The following is a 20,916-nucleotide window of genomic DNA, read 5'->3' as shown; positions in this document are numbered from 1 at the left end:
ATGCCGGGGCAGATGCCACCGACCCTGTCCCTCCCCGGCACCGGCTGTGAGCTGTATCCACCATTAATGTGGCTGTTTTGTGGGAGCACGGCAGCGAGAGGAGCTGCCCCTGGAGGGAAGGGGAACAGATGAACGCTGGCCATTGCATAAATATCTGTATCTAAATATCTGTTCTACCACAGGCTTTTCTTTCCTCCTCTCCACCAGTTGCCAGTAACAGGGGGCTGGGGAGGATTTGGAGGCACTGAAATGGAGAAAAGCTGCACCAGGTGCTACGAGTTTGTTGCTTGGGGAATTTGCCCCTGTCCTTCCCCCCCCCCCCCGCCTCCAAGGTCCTCTGAAGATTGTCTGCGAGGTCTCCGCCGGGGAGTGAGATTGTATAACACCCAGCGCTTGTTTGGCTCGTTAAAAACAGTTGTTCTCATCGGGTGACGTCTCCTCTGCACAAAGGCTGGGGCTTTTTAGCAGGGGATCAGTTTTAAAATAGCTCCGAGAGCCCCGGGAGGACGAGAGGCAGCGATCCGCTCGGCTCCCTGCCGGCCAGGTGAGCCTGTCCTTATTATTTTGTGTTTTGCAGATACCCGTGGTGGAGATTTGTTTTTCTCCAGGGCTCCCTGGGCGCTGGTGGCCCGAGGGACGCCACCGACTCGAGGCCTGGGAGCAGCAGCATGGGGACAGGCTTTGTCAAAGGTTTCCTCTGTGCCTCGGAAGCTAATCCCGCCCGTCACGTGGTGCCGGGAGTGCAGACGTTCCCGCTGGCCTCGGACGCGGCGGCAGCAGGCAGGGCAGCAGGCAGGGCGGCAGGCAGGGCGGCAGGCCCCCCCTGTGTGCGTGTATGCAGGGGCGGGCGGCACAGGACGGGGGGCTAAACCTGGCTTAACTTTGTTCCAAAGTCGAGTTTTGGAGGGTAATTTTTCTTGTTGTTTTGGTGCAAACTTGCTGGCGGGCAGCAAGTCCCTGCAAGGGTCAGGAAGGGAAACAGGAAAAGCAGCTTTTAAAAATAGCAAGCCCTTGAAATAGTCCCAGCGTTTGGCCTCTTTTGTCTGAATTGCTCTGGCTGCTCCGGAGCAGCCCCCGCTTGCCCCGCCGGCCGGTGGGCCAGGCTCAGCGGCAGGTGGCCGGGAGCCCGGTGCTTCCGCAGACGGTGCCTGCCGGTCCCAGGCCAAAAATGTGCGGTGGGAAGCCCTTCGCGGGCTCTTGGCATCGAGGGTGAGTGTGCAGTCCTCTGTGCCCCTGCCAAACCCAGGGCTGAGCGGCGTTTCGGAGCCCCTTGCTTTAAGGGCTGTGCAGTGGGCACAGCCGCATGGTTTGCAAGGGCAGGATCCTTTGAATATGTTTTAACACGACCCAGTACGGGACCAGCGTAGGAACGTGGTTTGGAGATGGAGGATTGCCTCTGATTTGGTGTGTGGGGGAGGACGTGGAGTGGCAATGGTTGTTCGAGCTCGGGCGCGAGCGGAGCTGGCACGTTTGGGGAGGTTTAAGCAGGAGGAGTCTGGGGAAAGGAAAGCAGCGTCGTCTCTGCGCGTGCTGTGGCCAGCTTTGGTGTCGGTGTCCTGAAACAGTGAGCTGGGCAACCCCCCTCCTAATGAGCAAATAAGCTTTTCTTTTAAGGGAGGCTTGGCTGCTGGAGAGGAGATTTTTAACAACATTTTATCTTTTTGTGGTGGACTAAATAAGCAAATGAGCCATAAAACCAACAGTTGTGTTTCAGCAGTTACTCATTACCTTATTATTTTAGCTGTGAGCCTCGTTAACTTCTGGGGGGTTTGCAGTGGTTCCCCTCAACCAGACCAATTCAGGGTCTGTGTCTCGGTGACGCTGCGGTGGAGCTGCCAGAAGCTCCTGGGCAGCTTCTCTGCATCGCTAATACGAGCTCAGCTTGGTTTGTCTGGGCCTTACCTGTGCCAGGCTCTCTCTGGGGGATAACCTGCTGGTGAGAAACACTTGGGCTCTTGCGCTGTCGGATTTGGTGGAGAGATGCTTGGGGAGCTGCGGGTCTAGGGACTCAGACCTGGAAAGTGGAATCTCCTCTTCCCCGTGGTTGTTCATCCAAAGCTTGTGGATTTTTATTGCCTTTGGTGTGCCGCGGAGGGCAGCAACCCAAGACCTGCCTCTTGCCCAGCCTCCTGCTCTTCTGAAAGGCAGAAACCCGAACCTCTCAGCTGTGTTAGCAGAACTGCTTCCTCTTCCTGCCAGGGACCAGCTAAAACACCTCCCCGCCGTGTCTCAGCCAGAACTGTTATATCCCGGGTATCTGTGCTTGTTTAATAAGCGTGCCGGGCTCCTGATTGCAGTCCTTGCACCCGGTGTACGTCCCATGTAGGGTCGGACACAAGTGACCCGGAGCAAAGCTGTGCTGTGAGAGCCGTACCCTCCCCGTGCATCTAGAGCCTGGGCAGCCGCGCTGGACGCTGGGGATGGTTTTGTGAACAGCAGACTGATGCGAAACTGTCTCCTCCTGCCTGAAACTGAAAGGCTGGTGATTATTGGTGGGAGTTGTGGGGTTTGTGTCTGTGGATATTCATTATGCAAATAACGGGCTGTACCTGCCCTGCTTTTCAGCTCTAGCCCTGTCTCTCCAGCCTTGTGCTGTGCTGGAGGAAGGGCTGGTTTTAGCATAGCCTTGATGATTTCAGTTCAAAACCCCGCATAACCTTGGGGTGACTTGCAGAGAAGTGACGTCTGGCATTCCTGACCTTAGGAGTCACCTACTGAAAGGCTACGGCTCGCGGGCACGAGGCGGCTGGGTCGGCAGTGTGGTTAGGGTGGGAAGGAGATCTTTGGGGTGGAAAGGGGGTGCTAGTAACCCCGTGCTTTCGGACTCGACAGCCTGTGCCGACTTCCTTCTCTGGCCAGGGATTTGGGTTACTCAGCTCAGTCTCCTTGCTGATCTGGTGACACGTCTCGCTCCCGAGCGGCACATGGCTCGATCGCTGTGTGCCATCTCCTGGCAGGGTGGCCAGCAGTGCCGGCTACGAGGCGTAGCCCTGGTCTGTTCGTTGTGCAGAGGTGCACGGCCTTGCCTTGTGTTTTCCATCAGGGCTGCCATCTTTGTGGGGTGTTTTTCAAGGTGATCCTGTGCCCCACGAGCTTTGATGTGTTTTTGGTAGTAGGCAGGATCACAGAGCGGGGACTTTCAGATGTGGAGTCTGCTGACCTCTATTTAGAGCCAGGGCTGTGATGTTCAGGGCAAGCTGGCAAACAAGTTTGGCAACCTTCTCAAATCCAGAGAGGATTTGGGGATTTTTTCCCCCAGATGGGTTTGGATCTCCAACTCTTTCTCCCTGGTGCCGTGCTTTCCCAAGCTGTGAAGCCAGAGGACTGGTGACCACCACGCTGATGGATGATCAGACTGGCTCTCAGCCGCACGACCGCGGACGGGTCCTGGCCATGCTTCGGAAGGCAGCCTGCGTGTGGGGGGCTTGTGCGCGGGGGGGACACTTGCCCCCATCAGAGAGCTGTTTCCACGTGAAGCTGGTGCTTGTTGCAAACTCTTCTGTGAGGCAAGATAGTTAACACCGCTTAGCCGGTCAGGTTAAAAATACCCTTCCCTTCCCCCCTCGTTGGCTTTGTTTCGCCTAAGAAAAATAGTTCTTTTGCCTAAGAAAATAGTTGTGTTTTGAGCTACCAAAATAACTCCCCATGTCAGCCTGGTAGAGTTCGAGGTGGAGCTGGGCTCTTCCCATCTCTGCAGTCTCCTTTTTGATAGGAGCTACCGACTCGAGACCATGACTCTCCTCTTCCATCAGAAGGGGCTGAATTGGGGGATCTTAGGACTTCTAAGATTAGGATCTTAGGATTTCTAAGAACAACAACAAAAAAACCCCCTTCTGGGGCGGAGACCTTCCTGTTAACACCAAACAAGAAGAAATACTCTTGTAATCAGTTCTGTGCAGGGACTCCTGCGAGGAGGAGCCTCCCTTTCGGTGGAAGCCTTCAGTTGAAGAGCATCTCTGAGAGCGTGGAAGCAATGAACGGTTCGTAAATGACTTAATTTCTTCCTTAAGGCAGTGAGCTTTGGAAAAAAGAGACAGAGGATCCAGAATCGGTTTTACCTTTAAAAGCAGGGATGTTAAAAGGAGGGCGTGGTTGGCCAAGACAAAGGTAGAGTGTTTAAAGGCAAGAAAGGCCAGGAACTTTGTAGTGAGGGGCTGGGAAGGAAGTAATTGAAGGAAACACTTAGAAAGATCAGTGGGATATATTTAAAACCCATCTGTGAGCCCAGAGAAATCAGGTGCTGTGGGTTTGTTCTTTCCTTTCCCCATTGGAGAGCCTGATAAAAATGAATAAGGGTTCAGGTCTTGAGCACAAATAAAAGCAGTAAGCTAGGCCGAGCACCGAGCTGGTCCTTCATGGCGTTAGCACATGAGAGCGCTCTGTTTCCCTTAATCAATGGTGAGCAGAGCCGGTGGTGACACAAGCCAGCGCTTCGGAGATGGGAGCGACCTCTTTGTGCCCAGAGCTGGGCCGCTGTCCTGCGTCTCCAGGCTCTGCTCAGCCCAGGATCCCAGTGGAGGTTCACCATCTTACCAACGTTCACTCGTGGCGTCCTCCTGGCCAGGAGAAAGGCTCTTCCCAGCTGCTTTGTGTTTTCCACCTAGTCTGGTTTTGCTCTGGGAGGTACGGCGGGACATTTGTGCCTTGCAGGAGGTGCTGGGGGCTTAGGAAGGCTGGCTTCTCTGCGTTGCTTGTGAGCCATCCCCTGGCTCAGGGAAAAGCAGTATTGAGCCTAGAGACGGATCTGTCATCATCCCCAACCTTCAGGCTCCGCTCAGCTCGCTGACCTGAACCCACTTTGAGGATGGAGCTGGCACTATTTCCCTCCATGCTGGATAAAGGAGGATTTCCCTCATGTCGCCTCTGTTTTTCTTGGGAATCTTTTCCAGCGTAGCAACCTGCTTCTCTCTGCTTTACTGTAAATATTTGTATCCTGCTAAACGGTGATTAGAAAAGTCATTTGAAAAACAAATGTCCTTGTGTCACGCCGTTCTCAGCAGAGATCCTGTGCTGAAGAACCAGATGGCAGTGCTGGAAGAGGAGCGTAGCGTTCGGTATCTCCCCCCACCGCAGTATTTTAAAGCCTGGTGCTTTTCCTTCTGGTCGTCTCACCGACAGCTTCCCTCTGCTGAGGTCACGGCTGAAGTCCTGCATCGCCTGGAGGAGCACGTGGTGAAAACTGGTTTTAGAAAGCGGGGTGAACTTGGTGAAATCTCCCAGAAATGACTCTGCTTCCCCAAAGCAGAAAGGAGATGTTTAGCGGCACAGGCCGGTGGCCTGCTGGGCCCAGCACGGTCTAGGGGAGCACATGCAGGCAGTCGTGGCGACTGGCAGCAAAGGCTGTTTGCTTTTTGGGTTCTAGATTGTCAGCCCTTCTGTAGGGACAGTCTCTTTTTGACTTCCTCCCAAAGTGGAAGTTTGGTTAAAAACCCCCACACGTTTATGGGGAGATAAAGAAGCACAATCCCGCTTGTGCTCTTTGAGACCTTATTCCTGTGCCTTTGAACCTCGCAAAGATGATCTTCCTGTTGCTAACAGCATCCCCTCTGCCGCCTGGCTGGTGAGGCCTGTGCCGTAGCATCCTTGGCGTCCCCGGGGGGGACTGCTCTGCTCTCCCAGGAACATCCCTGGCTAGAAGGCGGCTCTGCTGTTTGCCTTGGTGGTTTTGCATTTCGAGGCGTGGATGCCTTCCTCCGAGGTCGCCCTTTTCTTGTCTCCCAGTGGCTTGTTCTTATGTCAAATCCCTTGTGCCTTTGCAAGCAAGAAATATTGCTCTTGCCCCGCAGAGCTGCCTTTTCTGTCCCGTCTTCCCCTTCGGCTTTAGTGGAGATTTAAGTGCCAGCGAGCACTCGCCCTGTTAACGTCTTCCCCCGCAACGCTGTGGCGGGGTCTGTGGCTTGGCGGATGGGACTGCTTGGGCATGGCAGAAGCGATGCCGGTAGAAAGTCACCCGCTTGCATTTTAAATGTCAGTGTTGTTCTGGAGCAGCAGATTCCTTGGTGGCCCACAGACCCCGCGGCTGCACCCGACGGAGATCCCCTTGGGGTGACCTATGGTGAGAGTTAAAAATAAAGCTAGACTAAGCCTCCTTACTAAGCTGTCTGTTGGGAAAACCACCAGAGTCTTTATAGACCTGCTAAGCCTGAGAATAGCTGAATTGGGGGTATGAGGGGGTTTGCCAGCTACAAAAGAAAGAGCAAACCATGTGTGAGAGCTGTCCCGAGGCTGTTGACCCCGTTTGGCCTCCATGCTGCTTTGTCACCAGGTACTTGTGTTGGAGAGGGTGAAGGCTGCTCAGGAGACTTCCGCCTGCACAAGGTGGTAGGTAGTTTTTGCTTTGGACACAAGCGGAGTGGATCTGCGATCTCTGCTGCGTGCCTTCGAGGAAACCCAGGCTGCGTGGGAGCTGCTGCTTCACTGAGGCCTGATGCTGCCACAGAGGTGATGGGCACCAGCTCCACTGGTTTCCTCCATCCACCTCCAGTTTGGGAAAGAAAGAACGCTGCAGGATGAAGCTCTTTGCCACAGGGGCGTGTCTGGTCCTCTGTGTACACCGCGGGGTCTCCAAACTGGAGATTGCCGTGGAAGCTCAGAGTTCTTCCAAGGGTGCAGCCCTTCCCCTGAGCAGCACCAGTGGGCAAGGGATGCTTTCCTGGCCTGCGACGCGGTGCCCTCTCCCAGGAACACTGGGCGCTGCAGCCATCAGCAAAAGCCTTTCTGCGACCAGCGGGAAGCTGGAGCATCACATCAGGGCGAGGTGAAGGGCCTAAACGCTGAACCAGCTGCTCCAGGTTGTGCAGGGGTGAGGGTGAATGTGTTGTGGTGTCCACGGCACGAGGCTCATACAGAGACGTGTCTGAGAAGAGACGCTGCTCCTGCAAGGGGAAAGCCAGTCTGCGTTCATCCCCAATTAGATAGGAGAGACGGAAAGCAGCTTCGTTAGTGCCGCTGCCTGTTCAGCCAACGCCAAGACGCCAAGAATCCATCCATCCCACTCCTCACAAATAAGTGGACAGGACTGAGGCTATTAAATCTTTATTAAAAGAATATATATTGCAGCAGCGTGTTTGGGGGACTCTGAACCGCTCCCTTCCACAGCCACTGGTAGGACAAGGGGGTGGATGCTGCGACCCGAAGATGTGACAGCTGAAGGTGCCTGTAAAGTGCCACCGGCCGGGAGGATGCTGTGGCTAATCTGTTGAGACAAACGCTGCAGGTTTTCTGCCTGTCGGTGGTTTGGCAGGTTTCAAAGCAGTGACTTGTTTCTGGCATCAATCGTGGCAAGGTCAAGGGCTTCCAGCACTGGGTTGCGGGGGCTGCCGGCCTCGCAGGCTAAGCTTCTCCTTTGGCGTTGGTGGGTTTTAACTGAACCAAGCTCCCCAGGAGGGAATCCCTCCCTTTGGCAAAAAGCAGCTTTACCTATGATGTGTGTCATCCTTGTCCATCCCGCAGGGCCCGTTCTGCTGCTGGTGGATTTTGCCGTGGCCGTTGGAGCAGCCTGTGTTGCTCGCTGCCCATCCTTCCCGCTGCCGGCAGCTGCCACCCCACCGCAGGGACAGCCAGCCAGGCCGCGAACCTCCGCGGAGCGGTCGGACCGGGCTGTAAGCTGCGGCCATTTCCCTGACGCCGTGCTGTCCGAGGAGCGGATTCGTGTCCTGCAGCGGGGAGGCAGGGCGAGGGCAGGGTGAAGGCAGGCGGGCAGTGAGTGCTCCAGCGGCCTTGGCTGACTCTGCAGCAGCTGAGAGGCAGCGCTGGGAGCCGGGGGAGGAGGCGACTGCCAGGGCTGGCTCTCCGTGGGGCTGAGGGTGTTTGCATTTACCCCTTACAGCCTCTGAGATAAAGGTTTCTCTTTTTTTTTTTTTTTTGGCTTTTGATGATTGCTGTTAGGAGTTCCATGCTAAGAGCAGAAGGCCCGAGGGCAGCACACCCCAGTACCATCTCCAAGACCCCCCCGTCCCCTCCTGGTGGATCTGCTCCCCTGGACAGACAGACGTCCAGCTGCTCTCCAGCACGTGGGGCGTCCCCTGTCCTCCTGCCTCCTTTGCCTGGTTATCCTTATAAATCAGAGTCTTTCCTGCTGTCTAAGCCACATCCCCTGGCTGCAGCTTAATCCTGGGATTTCTTACCCAGCCTGCAACGACAAGAGGAACATTATTCCCTTTGTCTCTGCCGCAGCCATGTTTTGAAACCTGTTGCCATGTCTTCCCTCAGCCTCCTCTGTTTCTTCATCCTTTGCTCCACAGCCCACGTGTTTGAGGTCTCTTATCTGAGTCTTCTTGTTGCCGTCTGGACGCCTTCCTTGTGAGCTGTGTCCTCGTGGGGCTGGCCTTGGGGAGGCCTTGCTGCCGGGGCGGGGAAGGATGGTTCCTGCGTCGCAGTGACGTGTTCCCCTTGCGAGGCGTTTGCTCTTTCTGCCAGCTCTCTGGTCCTGACTTACGTCTGCCTGGTTATTTGTTGCAACCCGCCGATCCTCTGCCACGGAGCTGCGGCCCTTCCTCATCTTGTACGTCTGCGGGGAGTTGCTCCGGCCTCGGGGCAGTGCTCCTCGCCAGGCTGCGTCCCGTGGTCTCGGATGTCTGTCCCAGGATGCTGGGATCCTTCTGAACTTTCTGCCATCCTAGCTGGGGATCAAAAAATGTTATGGAAGCAAACAAAGTGAAAAAGGCCGAGAAGCGTTGTGATGTGCCCGAGGGATGCGAGGCTGGGGTTCAAAGGGAAGGCGCCACAGGGATTTTGTGCTTAGTGTGGGGCTCAGGAGAAGCAAGTTCCCTTCCGTGTCTCTGCTACGTGTCTCCGACGGCTTTGTCCAGGTCACTAATGCTCCTCTCCTTGCTCTGTTGCAGACTCTGCCATATTCCCCACCATGGGTGACATGAAGACTCCGGATTTCGATGACCTTCTGGCAGCATTTGATATTCCTGACATCGACACGAATGAGGCCATCCATTCCGGCCACGAGGAGGCTGACCCTCACATCAAGCAAGTCCCTGGGGAGCCAGGACCCCCTGACCACGTCCTCCCTCACACAGACATCACCGCTGTCAGTGTGATCGTCAAGAACACCGTCTGCCCCGAGCAGCTCGATGCCCTGGATGGGCGCAGTAAAGATGGACACGTCATCGGGCCACGCTTGCTGCAGAATGGCTTTGGGGCCACCGAGATGCCCAGGTCCCCCACCTCCAGGTCTGTGGAAGCTGTGGCATCCTCCAATGGGGAGTGTTGGGTGAAAGAAAAAGGCCCCAAAGCCCTGGATATCTTCTCCCATTTTAGCCCTGATCCCAATGAAGACAATGCTGCCAACCTGATTGACAGACCCCGGGAGTGTAAGCCGAAAGAGAAATCCCTCGCTGTGCCCTCCCTCTCCCCGTCTCCCACCCCATCGCTGGACTGCAAAGAGCCCATGGGAGAGAGCACGGAGAACCTGCCCCCAGCTTTCCCCCAGTCCTTCGAAACAAGCCAGGCAGGGGGGGCAAACGGGTCCCCTCCTACCATCCCCTGCATCAAAAAAGAGGAGTCTGACTCGGAGGAGGTGGGCCGCGAAGCCAGCCCCAAGGGTTTGGCTGCAGCCTTGGGTGACAGTCCCTTGGAGCACCTGAAATCGGTCACCGTTCGCTACTCCACGGATGATTCTCCCATCACGTCCTGGCCCGGTTCTGACCCAAACCTCGACAGCAGCGCCAGCAACCTTCCCGAAGTGAAACGCTCACCCGCCAGCCCCCGGGAGCCGTTCTTCAAGCCTTCCTCGCCAGTGGTACAAAGCCCCAGGCTCCCCACTTCTCCAAAGCAGCTGGACAACATCGCCCTCAAGGAAGAGCAAGAAGTTCTGGAGAAGTCGATGGGAAGTCCGCAGAGTATGTCCAGTGCTGAGGAAGAGGAGGAGGAAGAAGACAACAACAACGATTCCCCTTCTTCCAATTCCTCGCGACCCCTGAAAGTGCGGATTAAAACTATCAAAACATCTTGTGGCAGCATCACCCGGACAGTGACCAGGGTCTCATCAGATTCGGAGCCGGGCTCCACCAAGGGGCCGGCCGAGCAGAGCTCTCAGGAGACTTCTCTTGAGGGTGCCGGCTTCTTAGCATCGGCAGAGAAAGATGAAGGGATCGCGCTAGAGGTGCCCAAGGAGAAAATGGAGCTCTCCAGCCCCTTGAAAACCATCGAGGGGCCAAAAATTATCAGTGTTCAGCTTGGCAACGGCACCAAGCTCAAAGGGACTGTCCTGCCTGTCTCCACCATCCAGAACGCCAGCAGCGCCATGCTGATCGCTGCCAGCGTGGCTCAGCAAAAATCCGTGGTGCTGCCGGCAAAGACGGGTAAAGCCGTGGCCAAGAACATCATCAATCTGGTGCCGCAGACCCTGCCCAAAGCCGACACCAGGACCAACGTCAGCACCGTGACGCAGACCACCACCATCACCACCACGGCCAACCAGAAAGTCAACGGCACCACAGTGGTGATGGTGCAGCCGCAGAAGCCTTCCCCTACCATCGCAGGCACGGTCATTTCCCGGAGCCAGTCCAGCCTCGTGGAAGCCTTTAACAAGATCCTCAACAGTAAAAACCTCTTGCCAACGTACAAACCCAACCTGAACCCTCCAGCCGACGCGAGCCTCACCCTGCCTCCCTTCGGTTACCGCTGCCTGGAGTGCGGGGACTCCTTCGCCCTGGAGAAGAGCTTGGCTCGCCACTACGACCGGCGAAGCATGCGCATCGAGGTAACCTGCAACCACTGCACCAAACGCCTCGTCTTCTTCAACAAGTGCAGTTTGCTCCTGCACGCCCGGGAGCACAAGGACAAGGGCCTGGTGATGCAGTGCTCCCATCTGGTCATGAGGCCCATCGCTTTGGATCAAATGATCGGACAGCCGGACATCACCCCCCTGGTCTCGGTGGCTTCCTTCCCCGCTAGCAAAGTGACTGGTGTGGCTCAGGACGCCTTGGCCGCGGCCAACGGGGCTCAGGACCTCCCCATCCTGCCTCTGAGCAACAGCTCGGAGCAGACCAACTACAGCTGCTTCAGGTGCCTGGAGTGCAAAGAGCAATGCAAAGACAAAGCCGGGCTGGCCGCGCATTTCCAGCAGGCAGTGACCACGGGGACCACCAGCAGCACGGTACGTAGGTGGGATGGCGGTGGGAGCCACCCCAAACTGTCCCCGGGGATGTGGGAGTCTCCACGTGTGACTTAGGCAGCGCCTGCCTCTGCACACCCGATTCTTCCCGATGTAAAACTCACGCAGGAAGGAAAACACGTGAGCTGGGGTTCAGTTCATGCCCGCGAGGCACCGGGTGGAGGAAAGGGAGGCCTTTGTCAGTTGTCAGCAGGTGACAGAGCTGCCCCGGTGCGTGCAGGAGCCGGGGTGCAGCAGGGAGGGAAGAGCAGGTCCCCGAGCATCGGTGCCCTGCCTGCTGGCACCCGCTGCGGGACGTAGCTGTCCGCGCGGAGCCATGTTAGAGCCGTGGGCGCTGCTTCCTCTTTTGTCGGTTTGCAGCACAAATGGAGTCTGGAGAAACCAGGGTGGTGGTGGGGGTTTCTTCCCCCCCTGCCGGCTTCAAGAGCCAACCTTGAGATCCCGTGTGCTTCCTGCTGCTGCCAGCATATCCTGGTTTGTTTGGGCAGGCCGCATCCAGCAAACGCACGGGATTAACGCTGCTGAGGGATGACCTTTAAAAGGCAAGGAGGGAAAAGAGGTCCACAGAGGAGCCCTGTCCTCCCTGCAGCGTGTCTTCACCTTTCCCTTTGGCCTGCGATGTTCAGCCCCCTCGGCTTCCTTTGCATAGAGGGAATTTGCTGTTTCCTGGTAACTCTGTTTACTTCGAAGCTGCTGCTGTAGCCAGGACGCTGTTCAAATGCAGATATGACGGCCCTGCTGCTATGGAGCAGCCTGCTTTCTGTTTGAAGGTCACCAGGAGCACCGAGATTCACGTGCTTATGTGGATTGTCCCGAGGAGCTTTCTTTTACCGGGAGGATTTCTTACTCCCATCCCCTCTCATAGCCTTGGTGTCAATGGAGGGTTTGGGACGCGGCGAAGGTGCAGGGCTGCAGTAGGAGGGCACAAAGAGGAGGAGATCAGGGACAGGAGAGCTGGAGGAAATCATCCTTATCTCCCCGCAGGCGCCTGCTGCCTGTGAATGCGGTAGCGTAATATTTCTAGCTCCGAGAGAGCCCATCTGCGGCGAGTGCTTGAGCTTGGGAACTCAACCTGAAGCTGCTGGCAGGGCAGAACCTGTTAACAGCCTCCACCTAGCCACCCAGCAGACTCACTCCTCCCTAAACCAACACCGCCTACAAACAGCTTTTTTTCCTTTAAAATAAAGAGGCCCAGAGGCTTTCCTCAGCACAGCAAGGGATGGGGATGGCTGAAGCCATAAGCCTCCCTAATCCTCTTCCTCACCTGGCACCTTTCATCCCCCCTCCCTTGCTGACATGTCCCTTGTCCCTGCTCCATCTCCCGGCTGCCTTTAGCTGCTGTTCCCTGTCCGATCCCTCGCTCCTTCCTGTTGCCCTGCTGCCAGAATCACCCGTGGGTCTCTCTTGGCAGTGCTTTGGAGCCCAGTCTGGGTACCGGCAGTGAGGGGAGCCCGAGGACAGCTTGCTGCCCGTGGCGCCTGGCTGGAGGCTGCTCCTTTCCTTCCTTGCCCCACCTTTGCTCTAGCCATCCTGTCTTTCCAGGCAGCTCCTTCTGTTGGAAGCTCCAGCCTGTTTCCTCAAGTCCTTGTCAGCTTCTCCCCTTGACATCCCCGTGTCTGTATCCTGGCGTGGAGCTAGAAATAGTTTCAAAACCGTTTTGGCAGCTGGTTTGAATACACCCCCGCTCCCTCCGGTAAAACTCCCTCGCCAAGCGGCTGGTCCTCGGCTAACCCTTGGCATGCACCGCAGCTGGGACCCATCTGTGATGAAAAGCCTGGAAAAGGCATCTTGTCCGCGTGCGAAACACCCTCAACAATTACCCAGCAAGCTGGCGCAAGCAGATTATCTCCTAAAACGTGCCCTGCGGAGTCCTGGCACTTCTCTTTCCCCAGTGGCACGTGGATTGGGGCTGCTTTGGGTGTTGCAGGTTGTTAGCCTGTCCGTCTGCGGAAAAGGCTTCAAAGCCCTTTTGTACAGGTGGGTGCGTGCCAGGCTTGAACCTCTCGATGCTCTTCTTCCCCCCAGGTTTGTACGACGTGTCCCATGATCATGTCCAATCGCTGCAGCTTTAACGCCCATCAGCGGATGCACAAAAACCGGCCTCCCCACGTCTGCCCCGAGTGTGGAGGGAATTTCCTCCTGGCGAACTTTGAGGCCCACCTGAAGGAGGCCTGCCTGCACTTCTCCCGCAGAGTGGGGTACAGGTAGGGCACCGCGGCCTGAGCTCGGGGCAGGGGGACCTGGGGAGACACCCAGGACCGAAGGGGAGAGTCCCAAGCCTGCGGCGGGCTTCCATTTTGCAGATGGGGCAGGAATCCACATTTGTCCTCCCCAGCGGCGCTGGGTGCAGGGCTGAGGGTGAAGGTCTCGCTTCACCCTTCTCTGGCTCTCACTCCTTTAATCCCGGGGGATTTTCCTCCTCCCGGGACCTCCTGGCCACTGTTTTGCCTCGGTCACGCCTGGCAGCGTCAGCCCCTTCAATCTCCCAGCTCCTTCTGATGGGCTGCCTGGGCCCTGGACCCACCAGTGATGGGTAGGACCCGTTGCTCCAAACTGGAGCTTTCCCAGAGCCCAGAACTGATTTGGATCCTGGTGTCTGTTGGGGCAGGGGCTCTTCCCGAGTCCCGTGGTCGGACAGGGAGCAGGCGTGGGCCCTTGTGCTCCGACTTTTGGCACGTGCCAGTCTGTGTGGCATAGCTGAGCTCCCCCGTGCCGTTTGTCTCCTACCCCTTGCCTCCCGCTCTCCTCCGCTCTCAGGTGTCCCAGCTGCGCCGTGGTCTTCGGTGGGGTCAACTCCATCAAGTCCCACATCCAGACCTCCCACTGCGAGGTGTTCCACAAGTGCCCCATCTGCCCCATGGCGTTCAAGTCAGCCCCCAGCGCCCACGCGCACGTCTACACACAGCACCCTGGCTTCAGCAACCAGCAGTCCAAGTAAGTGTTCCCTCCTCGCCAGGAGAACCCGGAGCATTGCTCGTGGGTGGGACGCTGCGGGAAGAGCTCAGCACCAGCACGGGGAGCTGCATAGCCATCTCCTCTTTACTTCCCCATCCCTTGGTATGGGTCAGCTGCGCCCAGGGCTGCTCTCCACCCTCTTGATGAAGGGGTTCTTCCAAGTTTCTCTTGATCCAAACCCGGGCTGTGCCAACAGTGGTGGTTTTTTCCTCCGGCAGAATGATTTACAAGTGTGCAATGTGCGACACGGTCTTCACCCACAAGCCGCTGCTCTCCTCCCACTTCGACCAGCATCTGCTCAACCAGCGGGTCAGTGTCTTCAAGTGTCCGGACTGCCCGCTGCTCTTTGCCCAGAAGCGCACCATGCTGGAGCATCTCAAGGTAACGCTGCGGCGGGCTCGGCGCTCTTTGCACAGCCTGTCGCTGCTGATAGTTGCTGACTCTCCTTCGCCAGGGGCATCCAAGGCTGCGTTAGGGCTGTCAGTTCATCACCGAGGCAGCAAGGCCCAGAGATGGGGTCCCCTTGTCCCCCACGCCCCTGTCCCAAAGCCCGAGGAGATGAGCCTGTCTGTGCAGGCTGGGGCCTGGGGGTGGGCAGCTTTCCTTCCAGCTGCTGCAGTGCTGGGGGGAGAATCCTGGCCCGAGGCACCTGCCAACACCTCGTCTCTGCTTTCCAGAACACTCATCAGCCCCAGAAGCCCAAGGAAGACCTGTCGAAGAAGGCGGCCGTGCTGCTCACACCAAAGCAGGAGCCTGTCGAAACCCCTGTGTCCAAGATCTCGGACGAGTCTTCGTCCTCCACAGAGGAGGATGAGCCCCCCAGCTCCCCAGAGCTGCGCAAGACCAAGCGCAGCCGCTTCCAGCGCAAGACAGTCAACAAGTCGAAGGGCAGCGGGTGGACGTGTGGCGTTTGCCACTCCTGGTTCCCGGAGCGTGACGAGTATGTCTCCCACATGAAGAAGGACCATGGCAAGGTGAGGAGAAAGCCGAGGGCTCCAGCTCCGGCTCTGCTGAGCCGTTGGGAACGCGGGCAGGGAATGTTTATGGCACAGAGCAGCGGGTCAGCACTGGACCAGGAGCACGTTCTGCCACAGTCTGGACATCGCTTCTGTCCCCAGTACAAACTCGGTCAGGGCTGAGGTTTTGGGGAGCAGGGATGTTACCCAGGCTGGTGAACAGCAATGACCAGCAACTCATTATCCAAATGTGCAGCTGTGGGATGGGCGGGGAGAGGAAATCTGAGCAGCGCTGAGTTCCCACATCTGGCTTCCCTACTCAAGTGGGGAGCCCCGCTCTCCAGCCTCTTGGCTCCCTGCGTGCTACCCGCCTGCCTCTTTGTTTCTTGCAGTCGGTGAAGAAGTTCCCATGCCACCTGTGCGAGCGTTCATTCTGCTCCGCTCCCAGCCTCCGGAGACACGTGCGAGTGAATCATGAAGGGATCAAGCGCGTTTATCCCTGCCGGTACCCACAGCACCTTCTCCTGGGTTTGGCTGAGAAAAGGGCTCTGGTTTTATAGGGGTGACTCCGGGTTCCTTCGGTTAAGCCGCTGTGGGGAGGATAAAGCTACGGATGGTTGAAGCATGATGGGGATTGAAGGAGTGGCTGGGAAGTAGGAGGGAAAGGAGGTACTGGGAGGGACTCTAAGGTGTTATACCCTCCAGAGAAACACGGATGAGCCCGTTCGTGGTTAGAGCCAGGGTCAGGATGGCAGAGCCAAGCTTTCCCAGGGAGCCAGGGCTGGAGCGGGCCTGGGGCTCAGCCCCTCGCTGCAGAGCGTCCTTCATTGCCACCCTGCTCTGGCCCTGCAGGTACTGCACAGAGGGCAAACGGACCTTCAGCAGCCGCCTCATCCTGGAGAAACACATCCAGGTGCGACACGGGATCAAGGTGACCGACCAGACGAAGAGCCAGGAGGTCGTTATCGCCCGGATAGGGACCGGCACCACGCAGGTACGAGGTCTCTGCGGTCTCTCGGGGTGCTCGCAAAGGGCTGGGGCCTTGTGGAGGTTTCAGGCAGGGTTGAAGGCATCGCCGTGAGCCCTGATCCTGGTTTACTCTTGCCTCCACGCATCCTGCAGTGCCTGGGACCGGCAGCTCCCTCCCACTGTGAGGCCCAGCGCCCGCTGGGTGGGTGCGGGCCCCGTCTGGGCACAGCTCGCTTCGCTCCTGTCTCCCTGCCAGGGACTGAACTTGGCTGGCTCAGCTCGCTGCGTGCTGGGTGAAAACGCAGAACATCCCCTCTGGCTTGGGGCTTGCTTAGGAGCTGCCACAGGCTGCGAGGGGCAAAGGCGCCTGGTGTGAGGGGTGCGGGCGAGTCCAAGGCCGTTTGGGAGCCCCTTGGCTGGGGTTACCGGCAGCGGCACGGCTCTGGGGGGCCTTTACCCCAGCAAATCTCTGCAGGAGCCGTTGGGGAACGCCCGGGCAGGTTGGGTTACGCCAGGAGCTGCTCGAACCAGGCACCCGTTAAAGCTTATCTGAACCCTTCCCGTAGGTGTCCAGTCGGAAGCGGAAGCTGTCCTCGGACGAGGGCGACTCGTGCAGCGAAGAGCCTGACAGCACCACTCCTCCCTCCAAAAACCCCAAGGGCGACCGCAAGGCCCCCTTCCGGTGCCGAAAATGCGGTTACCTCGCCAGCAGCTCAGCCGACTTCCAGGAACACATCCCCCAGCACCGGACTGACGAGAGCTCCCACCAGTGCCGGGAGTGCGGGCTCTGCTTCACCTCCCAGGTCTCCCTCAACCGCCACCGCTTCATCACCCACAAGAAGAAGAAGGGAGCGGGCGAGATGGAGGAGCCGGGGCCCCGCAGCCCCCTGGAAGGAGGTGCCCAGCACCCGGCCGACGGCAAGCTCTCCTGCAAGGTGTGTGGCCGGTGCTTTGACAGTCAGCTCAACCTCAAGACGCACTTCCGCACCCACGGCATGGCCTTCATCCGGGCCAGGCAGAACGCGAGCCCCGAAAACTAGGGCCCCGGCAGAGGGGGAACGAGACGTGTATATAATCAGCACAGAGCTCTGCGCCAGGCTGCCGGTGCCCACCTGGGCTCCCCCTTCCTCCCTCCCTCCCTCCTCCCGGGCAGCGTTTCGACATGGGGTTGGATAAAGGAGCCGTGAAGAGAGACGAGAACCTGGCTGGCACGATCCGGCCTCGCTCCGTGTGCCTGGCTCGCTGAACCGGCTCGGCTGGCGTCCCCGTGGGGCCGGGGGCTCAGCCCACCCGGGGCTGTGAGCAAGAGCCGGGGGCAGGCGGGATTTCGGCTGCCTTATTGTACCGGAGAGGAAGGGCAGGGTCCGGACTTGCTGCCCTGCTCTCGGGGAGACCAAACAGTTTGTTCGCTGCTCGCTGCTCTGTCCTCACGCGGGGACGTGACCCGCCCCACAGCCCCTGGTGTCTGCGGGGAGGGACAGTGGCCTTCCTCCCGCGGGGACGAGGGCGGGAGAACGACACCTCCTGCCCCGCGGCCGGTGTTGGCAATCCTGAGTGTAGGGCTCTTCTCCTACACCGCGGGTCTCTTCCCGGCCGCTCTCCCTGGGATGCGCCATGCTGGAAGGGAAGCCCTGGGGGAGCGCTGGAGCGGGGCAGGACCTGGGGACCAGCGGACACTTCTCCATCGCGGGACAGAGACATCTGTGCTGACAATAATGTCACAGCAAAATCCACCTTTTTTTTTTTTCTTTCCCGTTTGAATGTTGCTTATTTTGTATTTTGCCGGGAGCCGAGGGGAGAAGCCTGTTCCAGACTCGCGGCCAGTCTCCATCGTCGCAGAGATGCCCCAGCCCCTCCTGGCTCCGCTCGCCTGCCAGACGCGCGAGGTCCCTCTTCACCACCACTTGCACTAACTCGAGGCGGCGCCGGCCTTCGGACACTCGTCGTCTTGTGGCCCAGGACGGCCGCACTCGTGCCCCGGCCGGCAACCTTCCCCGGGGAGGAGGAGGAGGAGATTTTTGTTTGGCAGCAGGAACACAGAAGCCCCAAAAAAGGCCACTGGATGAGCTCAGTGTGAGCCCGGTGGCGCTGTCGCCCCCCCCGCCCCGGCACCACCAAGCTGCAGCGGGTGTTTGCTGGGGCTGCAGCGAGGGGGGGGAATCCCTCGCCCCCCCCACGTCCCCGCCAACCCCGGCCGGGATCCGGGGTCCGTGCCGGCCGCTCTCCAGCTGAAGGAGCCACGAGGAGGGAAAACTGCTGCCGACCCCCGCTGCAGACTGACACGCTGACGGTGAGTCTCGGGGGGCTTTTCCCTGGGGTGCTGGCGTCACCCGCTGCCACCCCCTTCCCGCCCGGCTTGGGGGGCCGAGGGCTCCGCTACCGACTGCTCCTCTTCCTCAGCAATCCCCTTCACGGGCTTCCGGTGAGGCTCAGGACCACGGGGCCAGATCGAGCTCCCCCTTGGCCACTGTGAACCACGTTCCCCCCCCCCCGCCCCGCACACGTGTGTGCGAGAGCTCCACACAGCGGGGTCGTGCCCACATGGGGCTGTCACCATGTCCCCCGTCTCCCCCCCCCCAATTACCTTCGGGGAAGGAGAAAAACAAAAAGCCGGAAAAGAAACTTTCTACTTGTTCTGTTTGTTTAGCGCCTGTGCTTGGGGTAGGGTGTTTGTGTGAGTAATTATTTCAGTAACTTAACTTTGGGCTCCTCCTTATTTCCTTGTGAATAACCTCTAACACGCTGTGTAAAGTTGTATCATACACTAAAAGTGACAAAAAACCCCCCAACTGTTGTGATTTTTGGGTTTTGTTTTGGGGTTTGTTTTTTTCTCCCCCTTATTTTCTGGGGTGGGGAAAGCTGGTTTGCTGGGCTTGGGGTTTGGTTCCCCCCCCCCCCCCCTTTTTTTTTGTTCAGTGCAAGGGGCAATCCTGCCCCTCGCTGCAGGTGGATCCAGCTGAACGGCACACACAGAGGCGGGGGCGGCTTTTAAAGTAAAAGGAGGAAAAAAAACCCAAAAGCAAGCAGCGGTTCCCACAGCCCCTGGGCCAGGTTTCCCCCCCCCCGACCCCCCCCAGCTGTATCGCGTGGGGCTGTGAACGTGTAAATGATGTTTAATAATAGAGAAGAACCTAAAGTTTCTACGAGTTTTAGAGGAAGGAAACAAATTGCTTTGTAATCTCTTGGTTTTCCAGCACTTCAGTGCCTTTAGATCGACTTCTGTTCAAGCGGGCGGGGGGCGGCTGTAACTTGGTTTTGGGGGGGGGGTGTGATGATGCTACATTAAAACTACGGGCACTGCAAGAGGCTCTCAGGTATCCTTTATTCTTGTAGTAATAACGCAATTAAACTTTTAGTGGTTTAACCCCTGCTGTGCCCTGTCTTGCTTCCGTGGCCCTGCGTGTGTCCCGGGAGGGGTCCTGCTGCCCCCGCCCCATCGCGACGGTGTTGGTCCTGCCCCAAAACGGGGGTGGAAGGGGCTGAGTCCCCACAGAGGCCTCAGGGTGGCTCTGAGGCCCCCTCCCCCCCCCCAAAAAAAAAGCTTGGGGGGGGCACAGGGACCCTCAACCGGGGCCTGTGATTGCCGGTGACCAGGGTTTAGGGTGCCCCCACCCCCCACTCAGGCCCTGATTTACCCCCCCCCAGGTGGCTCCTGGCCCCTGGCAGCCGGCATTTTAAAATAGAATTCTTGGTTTTAATGCTAAATAATCAACATGACAAATAATTAGTGCTGAACAAAGAGACCGAGGACAGCCGGGGTTACAGGCCGGTGCGCTGCGCCAGGGGTGGCACCACCGGGAGCTACAGCCACCGCGGGGACACCGGAGGGGACACCGGAGGGGACACGGCGACGCTGCTGGGGCGTCACCATCTGACCAGCAGGATGGGCTGAGACTGGGGGAAATGGGGGGACGGGAATGGGCCTGGGGGGGGGTCACTGTGCTTAAAGCAAAAGGGCTGGAGAAGGGGGGGGTGTGGGGATCCCCTGCAGCCCAGGCGCCTGGCGGGTTAACATTTCTGGGGGGGCCATTTGCTCCAGCGCTGGCTCTACCCCCCCCCCCATGTCCCCCCACAGCCACCTCTACCCCAGGAAGTGGGGGGGGGGCTGGGGCTGGGCTTGGGGCACCCCAGGAAGGCACCCGGCTCCTTCCTGCCCCAGCCCCGGAGCTGCTGCCGGCCAAACCCAGCCCAGGGCTCCACTGGAGAGGAACTGCTCCCCCCCCAAGCTGCTGGCCCCTGCCCGACATTCCAGGCACGGAAAAGCAGCCAGGAATTATTGCAAAGGGAGTGGGGGGGGGGGAGGCTTCACAGTCCCAAATTCCTGGAACAGCGTCAAGAAAAAAAAAACACAAAACCACCACCCAAAAAAAAAAAAAAAATCCAACAAAAAAAAAACAACCACCAAACAAACCCCCCCGCCCCGAAACCATCAACCCAAAAAGAAAGGTGCTCAAAAGGAGCAGGAGGATGCACCGACACCCCACCCCTCACCCCTGGGTGCGCACCAACCCCGAGGAGATCCAACCGTGCCGTGGGTGCAGTGGGTGCCGCGGGACGGGGTGACCTACGCCAGGTGGGAAAGGGGACGGTCAGCTCTCAGGGAAAGAAACAAAGAACGGGCCGAGGGTGGGAGCTGGGGAAGGCTGAGGCTGCGCGGGGGGGGGACATGCAGGGGAGGGGTAGGGGGGGTTCACCTCCACCATCTTCCCACGGCACCAGCCAAAGGCTCAAGTCACAGCAGATGCTGAAGGGCGGGGGGGGGGCCAGGCCCATCTCCCCCCCATCCAGGTCCTAAACATTTCATGAGATTGTGGGAGAGGTCACAGGATCCCAGCAGGCGTAATACTGATGGGAGGGACAGGCGGCAGTGGGGTGGGGAGGCTACACCCCACCCCACCCCCCAAGGCC

At 58.4% G+C, this 20,916-nt stretch overlaps 1 protein-coding gene across 6 annotated transcripts in view; it reads left to right on the top strand.

The window, feature by feature from the left end:
- Nucleotides 1–19,372, top strand: part of ZNF687 (zinc finger protein 687) — a 29,900-nt gene extending 10,528 nt beyond the window's left edge. For 2 of the 6 annotated variants that reach the window (XM_075737373.1, XM_075737370.1), the window contains 8 exons: nucleotides 8,844–11,110; nucleotides 13,154–13,332; nucleotides 13,886–14,062; nucleotides 14,302–14,464; nucleotides 14,761–15,057; nucleotides 15,432–15,544; nucleotides 15,892–16,033; nucleotides 16,575–18,179. In XM_075737373.1, the coding sequence (XP_075593488.1) occupies nucleotides 8,864–11,110; nucleotides 13,154–13,332; nucleotides 13,886–14,062; nucleotides 14,302–14,464; nucleotides 14,761–15,057; nucleotides 15,432–15,544; nucleotides 15,892–16,033; nucleotides 16,575–17,048 (3,792 nt within the window). In that variant the 5' untranslated portion in view covers nucleotides 8,844–8,863 and the 3' untranslated portion in view covers nucleotides 17,049–18,179. Of the gene's footprint in view, nucleotides 1–2,125; nucleotides 2,254–2,299; nucleotides 2,483–8,843; nucleotides 11,111–13,153; nucleotides 13,333–13,885; nucleotides 14,063–14,301; nucleotides 14,465–14,760; nucleotides 15,058–15,431; nucleotides 15,545–15,891; nucleotides 16,034–16,574; nucleotides 19,002–19,202 lie in introns of those variants that run through there. The other 4 variants (XR_012832676.1, XM_075737372.1, XM_075737371.1 and 1 more) reach the window with 4 other exon arrangements.
- The last annotated feature ends 1,544 nt before the right edge of the window (nucleotides 19,373–20,916 follow it).

This window comes from Balearica regulorum, chromosome 28 (genome assembly GCF_011004875.1).
Source record: "Balearica regulorum gibbericeps isolate bBalReg1 chromosome 28, bBalReg1.pri, whole genome shotgun sequence".
Classification (NCBI taxonomy): Eukaryota; Metazoa; Chordata; class Aves; order Gruiformes; family Gruidae; genus Balearica; species Balearica regulorum.
The sequence above is the reverse complement of the archived record's forward strand: the minus strand, read 5'-3'. Positions and strand labels throughout refer to the sequence as shown.